This window comes from Mandrillus leucophaeus, unplaced genomic scaffold, assembly GCF_000951045.1.
Source record: "Mandrillus leucophaeus isolate KB7577 unplaced genomic scaffold, Mleu.le_1.0 Scaffold944, whole genome shotgun sequence".
NCBI classification, from domain to species: domain Eukaryota; kingdom Metazoa; phylum Chordata; class Mammalia; order Primates; family Cercopithecidae; genus Mandrillus; species Mandrillus leucophaeus.
The window spans coordinates 65,604-72,054 of NW_012110297.1; the positions used below are offsets into that span (position 1 = coordinate 65,604).

A 6,451-nucleotide genomic window follows, 5' to 3' on the forward strand; every position below is an offset into this window, starting at 1 on the left:
AGCTCACTGCAACCTCCGCCTCCCGGGTTCAAGTGATTCTCCTGCCTCAGCCTCCTGAACAGCTGGGATTACAGGCGCCCACCACCACGCCTGGCTAATTTTTGTATTTTTAATAAAGATGGGGTTTCATCATATTAGCCAGGCTGGTCTTGAACTCCTGACCTCAGGTGATCCACCCGCCTCATTCTCCCAAAGTGCTGAGTGAGATTACAGGTATAAGCCACCATGCCTGGCCTTTTTTTTGAGAGAGAGTCTTGCTCTGTTGCCCGGGCTGGGCTGGAGTGCAGTGGCATGATCACGACTCACTGCAACCTCCACCACCAGGGCTCAAGCCATCCTTTTGCCTCAGCCTCCAGAGTAGCTGGGACTCTAGGCATGTGCCACCACGCCCGGCTAATTTCTGTATTTTTTGTAGAGATGGGGTTTCACCCTGTTGCCCAGGCTGGTCACAAAATGAACCACTTTTGAGTGACAGTGGAGAGGACTAACTGAAGTTCCTTGGCATGGGGAAACAGCAGGAAACAGGGCGTGAGTGGAGCTGGGTTGTAAGCTGAAGACCCAGGTTAGGGAAGCTTGCTCTTACCTAGACCGAAGGTGCTGTGGTGTTGGGGGGATGGGGCCTGGGGTCCATCAGCTGCTGAAGAGAGGGGCTGGTGTCAGGCACCAAGAAATGCTTCTAGGAAAATGCATCCAGGCAGAGGAAGGGAGCCCAGGGACAGAATCAGAAGAGCAGGGGCTGGTTTGAGGGAAAATGGAAGACTCAGATTTAAGAGTTAAGCCAAGGTAAGCTGGATTCAGTGGTTGATTAACCAGACATCCTCAAGTGTCTTCTAAAATGTGGTGTGTTTTTCTCAGAATTCACCCCAGCTAGCCCAGTAAAGTGGCTTTTTCTCTAAATGGCAGACACAGAGGGAAGGAGGAGGAAAGAGGGAGCGAGACCACTGTCCCAAGGTCATGAGCTGTAGAAGATAAACCCTCCCATCTCTTGGGTTGTGCCAGCAAAGTTGGCAGAAACTACAGCCAAGAGGTCTTGTGTCGGCACCATCCTGGGACCCTTTCTGGCCCTCTCGCGGTCTCATCGCCAGGTGCCTACTCCCCATGAGCCCAGGGACACCTCACACAGTGCCCGTAGGGTTACAGGTGCTCCTTCTCTTCCCTGCCCATCACCCACCAGGCGCTGCACGAACACTGGCTGAGCCTCCGCCATGTGCAAGACCCAGAGTTGACTCTGTTTCCCTGGCCCATTTTCTTTGCTTTCTTTTCTTTTTTTCTTTTTCTTTTTTTTTTGAGATGGCGTCTCGCTCTGTCACCCAGGCTGGAGTGCAGTGGTGTGATCTCGGCTCACGGCAACCTCCACCTCCTAGGTTCAAGCGATTCTCCTGCTTCAGCCTCCTGAGTAGCTGGAATTACAGGTACCCGCCACCATGCCTGGCTAATTTTTTTGTATTTTTAGTAGAGACGGGGTTTCACCATGTTGGCCAGGCTGGTCTCGAACTCCTGACCTCAGGTGATCTGCCCACCTCGGCCTCCCAAAGCGCTGGGATTACAGACCTGAGCCACCGCGCCTGGCCCATTTTCTTTGCTTTCTCAATCCTCCTTCTGTGCCATCTCCACTCTCCTCTTTGTGTCCTCTTTGTGCAGCTCTTTTCTCACCAGTGAGCTCCTCTTTCTGTACCTCTCCCTCGGCTCTCCCCGCAAGCAGTCACGAATGTCACCAGCCCGAGGTGCATCATGAAAACCTAATCACCATCCCGGGTGGCCCATCTGTGAGGGGCACAAGGTCCTGGCCAGGGTTGGGAGTAACAGAGAGAAAATGATGATTATTATGAAGTCGTGATAGCAAGGCTGTCTTTGCAACCAGGCCTGCTTTTGAATTGGGTGGGACACCAGCTGCCTTGGAGGGGGAAGCCTTCATCGGTGCTGGTCTTGTGTTCAGCTGGAGGAAGTCACAGACCTGGGCAGACCTGTTCTGCCATAAGCTGTAAACTCACAATGTCTAAACTCAGCTGTGCCGTTTCTGCCTCCTGATCAGCTCTGTTTTACCCCATGATGCCACACCAGGCTTCCTCTGGGTGTCCAGGTGCCCCCTGCTCCAAGCCCCAACTTACAGCATCCACCCCCTATTCTGTACCTGGCCTCACTTCCTACTTCAGTAAGCAGATCCAGGGATTCTGATAAACACCTTCCATTTGTCCCCCTTCCTTTTCAGCACAAATCTCTCTGCTCCCTTCCCTATCCCCACCCTGCAGCAAGGGGTGGCAGAAAGAGCACGAACCAGATAAAACAGCCTCAGGTATCCCCAGGCTTTGATAAAATGTGAGTGCATTGGTTATTGGTTTGGTCTGCTCAGCTCTCCCCACCCCTTCTTGTGGTAACAGACCCACCCATTCCCCACGGAGGGGATATTTTGAGTTAACTGGCCAATCACATTACATGACCACAGTGATTGGCCCAGGGATGTGCCTGCAATTGGAGATGGATCAATTGGACTTCTTTTTTGGAATTTTTCCATGTAGAATTGGTGGGGAAGAGTTCTGTCCTCTCTGGTTTTGAGGCCGTATGAATGATAAACAGGCCAGGTGCAGTGGCTCATGCCTGTAATCCCAGTACTTTGGGAGGTCAAGGTGGGAGGATCATTTGAGGCCAGGAGCTCAAGACCAACCTGGGCAATGTAGCAAGATCTCATCTCCATAAAAATTAAAAAATTAGCTGGGCATGGTGGTACCTACCTGTAGTCCCAGCTACTTGGGAGGCTAAGACAGAAGGATCGCTTGAACTCAGGGGTTTGAGACTGCAGTGAGCTAGGCTTGTACCACTGCACTTCCAGTCTGGGCGGCAGAGAGAGACCCTGCCTCTAAAACAAAATCAGAAACAAAAGAATGGAAACCAGAGACTGCTTGCACTCATGTTCCCTGATGCCCAGAAAAAGTCTACCTGCAGGACAAGAGAAAGAGACCAGCCCCCAGAAGGATAAAGAAGGACATGGTGATGTCTGCGTTCCTGGGTCCAGCTGCCCTGAGACAAGCGCTACCCTTGCCCGCTCTGGTTCTGGTTGCTTTCTGACATTGACCATAGGAAGTACTCTGCTTAATGCGTGTGAAACTCATTGTCCCCCATCATGAGTTGGCTGTGAGATTACGGAAGGTCATCTAAATGAAGTCCTTAGTGAGCTCACTCCATTGTAGCTTCTAATACTGCTGCTGGTCCCTGCCCAGCACATCCCCAGCACACAGTCCAGCCATGCCTTCAGTGCCTCACCTCAGTCAGTGCCTCATCATTCACCTGCACCACCTGGCTGGAAATCCTAAAGCTATGTGCCTTTACTTTATTTAGTATTTTATTTTTTATTTTTTGAGACACGGTCTCATTCTGTCGCCCAGCTGATATACAGTGGTGTGATTACAGCTCACTGCAGCCTCGAACTCCTAGGGCTCAAGTGATCCCTCCACCTCAGTTTCCCAAAGTATCTGGGACCACAGGTGCATGCCACCACATCCAGCTCATTTTTGTACTTTTTGTAGACACGAAGTCTTACCACGTTGTCTAGGCTGGTCTCGAACTCCTGGACTCAAGGGATCCTTCAGCCTCGTCCTCCCAAAGGATTGGGATTACTGGTGTGAGCCACCACACCCAGCCTTTATTTGTAACACTGCCCATGCCAGGCCCGGTCCATGTGTCCCACACAACACCTCTCGGATCATTCATTTCTCTTCATTCTACCTGTCCCACTCCTAGTGAAAGCCTTTCATTCATGTGTTCGACAAACCTTACAGAGTCCCAGTGATAGGCCAGGAAATGTGCTGACACTGCGGACAGGTCAGTGAGCAAAGCAGATACTGTCCCCTGACACTGTTCCTCTGTCCCCGCCCTTGCTGAGCACCTGTCACACTAAATGTCATCACACACCACTTTTATGTTACTCTTCTTCTTAATAACATTCCCTGGCTCCCTACTTCCTACCTCTTCAAATCTTAGTGTCTCTGTTTGGCCTCCAAAAGTCCTCCACAATCTGCCTCCAGATAATAAGAATAATGATAGCATTAATAGTGGTAGCAGAAGCAGCTATCATTTGTGACATTCTTATTAAGAGGCAGAAAATGTGCTGAATGCTTTATAGGCATTTACTCATTTAAAGCCTCACAATCAGGGGTGAAATCCAACATATTCAGCACAGGCACCAACCGATCAGAGTGGATGCTGCCTGCCATGCCGTGCCATGCCAGGCATACCAGCTGAATCTGGTTCTGTTCACAGTCATCCTGAAAAGTGGGTTTTATAATCCCTGGCTTAAAATGTGTGAGCTGGCCGGGCGCGGTGGCTCACGCCTGTAATCCCAGCACTTTGGGAGACTGAGGCGGGTGAATCACCTCAGAGTTCAAGATCAGATTAGCCAACATGACGAAACCCCATCTCTGCTAAAAATACAAAAATTAGCCGGTGTGTAGCGGGTGCCTGTAATCCCAGCTACTATGAGACTGAGGCAGGAGAATCGCTTGAACCTGGGTGGCAGAGATTGCAGTGAGCTGAGATTGCGCCACTGCACTCCAGCCCGGGCGACAGAGTAAGACTCCGACTCAAAAAAAAAAAAAAAAAAAAAAAGATAAATAAAATGTGTGAGCTGACACTCAGAAGGGTGAAGGGTCTCACCCAGAGTCACACAGTTGATAAACACCAGCCTTCCAACCCAGGACCTTCTGACTCCAAAGCCTCCATTTCACTCTCTAAGTCCCCCTCACACAACCCTTTCTCCGGTGACACCAGGTCTTTCCTTGCAATGCACGTGGGCCACAGTCCTGTTAATCTCCTCCATTCATTCCTTCCACAACCATTGGATGAGGCTTCCACCTTCAGTCATCACCTGTGCAAGATGAGGGGACTGCCATGGGGGCAGGGACTATGTCATCCTGTTCACTGTGATATCCCCAGCACCTGGCACCTTACCTGGCACAGAGCTGATCTTCAGCAAATACCTGTTGAATGATCAGTATGAGGGTGACAAAGGCATGGACTTCACTGGAAGTAGCTCCCAGGTGTCACTTACGAGTGAAAGTGTGCCTCCTTTATTGTGGGTTTTAAAACAAGAAAGGACCAGAGCATTCTGGCATGCGGGCCCCCTGGCTCTGGAGGCACGATGAGGCTGTCTGACCTCTTGCTGGTCCGAGCAGAACACCAGTCCCAGAGCTGGAAAGCATGGATGGAAGGCAGCCACGCTGGCCCCACAGGCCAGGAACTGCCATGGCCCAACATGCTGAGTCCCCATCACCACCACCTGCCCTGCCATCCCTCTTCCTTCTGCTCTTCTCTAAACGTACTCATCTCATTCATTCATCCAGTCGGTCGCTCAACAGTTATCGAGTGCCTGTTCTGGGCCAGCCAGGCAGGTGCTAGGTCACAGCACGAGAAAGTCAATGGTACAAAGATTCAAGACACAGCCCTTGCCCTCTGTAGCACAAAGTCCCAAGAGAGAGGCAGATACGTAAGTGGACAGTGATAAGCATGGCAGGAGGGGTCAGTGCGGGTGCAGGGGGATTGTAGGAGGGCCCTTTCTGTGCCATTTGGAAAGGATATGGAGGTTTTCCTAAGAATCAAGGGCTGATTCCACATTCAAGACTCTGTAATGTTGCAAGTTGCAACGGTGTTTGCAGTGGTGGTTAATGTTTGTTGTTTGTGGTGGTGGTTAATGTTTAATATTCATCTCAGCCACCAAAACAGGTCTGAATTTCAACACGGTACTCAGAGATCCTTCACTCCCCACAGAGCAACAGCTTTTGGAATCAGGGGAACTCTGGGTTCCAGTCCCAGCTCTGTGATTTTGAGCACTGAAACTTTTCCGAACCTGTTTCCTTCTCTGCCTTTCAGGGTTGCAGGGCTTAAACGGATAGCATTAATCACCTTCCTTTCACAGGCTGTTAGCACTCAATCAAACCTGCTTCTCCCGCTCAAAGATGTTTAAGACCCAGGCAAGTCACAGAACCTCAACAGAAAAGGAATAACATCAAGGGGCACCTCCACATCATGTCCCCCACTGCCCTGAAGGAGAACGCCTCTAAGCTTAGCAAAAACAAGTTTGAATTTTTGTTCACATGAACTTTTCTACAAAAGCAATAAATCAAAGAAAAAAGTTTAGGAACAGATTAGAGCAGACTCAGATGGGCTCAGTTTCCCTTCCCCGCCCCCGCCCCGCAGGGCGCTGCTCGCTGCTGGACTCAGAAATCCAGCTGGCTTTTCACCTCCAAGATTCTCCAAGGACCACACCCGACAAACACGTCACCACCCTGGCCAGCACAGAGCACAGTGGGTGGAAGGAAGAGAGCAGGGCTTTGGGGAACCTCCCGCCCAGGATTTCACTACCAGCGCCCCACGTGACCTTGGGCAAGTCATGTCACCTCTCGGGACCTCGGTAGTTTCATCTAAAGACGAGCATTAACACCTAGGTCCAAGGTGCCAGACA

General features: G+C 50.8%; 1 protein-coding gene across 4 annotated transcripts in view; it reads right to left on the minus strand.

Annotated features, from left to right (window-relative positions):
• The window catches only part of CDA (cytidine deaminase), a 33,888-nt gene that overhangs the window by 23,097 nt on the left and 4,340 nt on the right, over window positions 1–6,451 (minus strand). For 2 of the 4 annotated variants that reach the window (XM_011970327.1, XM_011970326.1), the window contains exon 2: window positions 2,730–2,852. The exons of the other annotated variants lie outside the window; for them this stretch is intronic. In XM_011970327.1, the coding sequence (XP_011825717.1) occupies window positions 2,730–2,852 (123 nt within the window). The remainder of the gene's footprint in view (window positions 1–2,729; window positions 2,853–6,451) is intronic. 4 annotated transcript variants of the gene reach the window in all.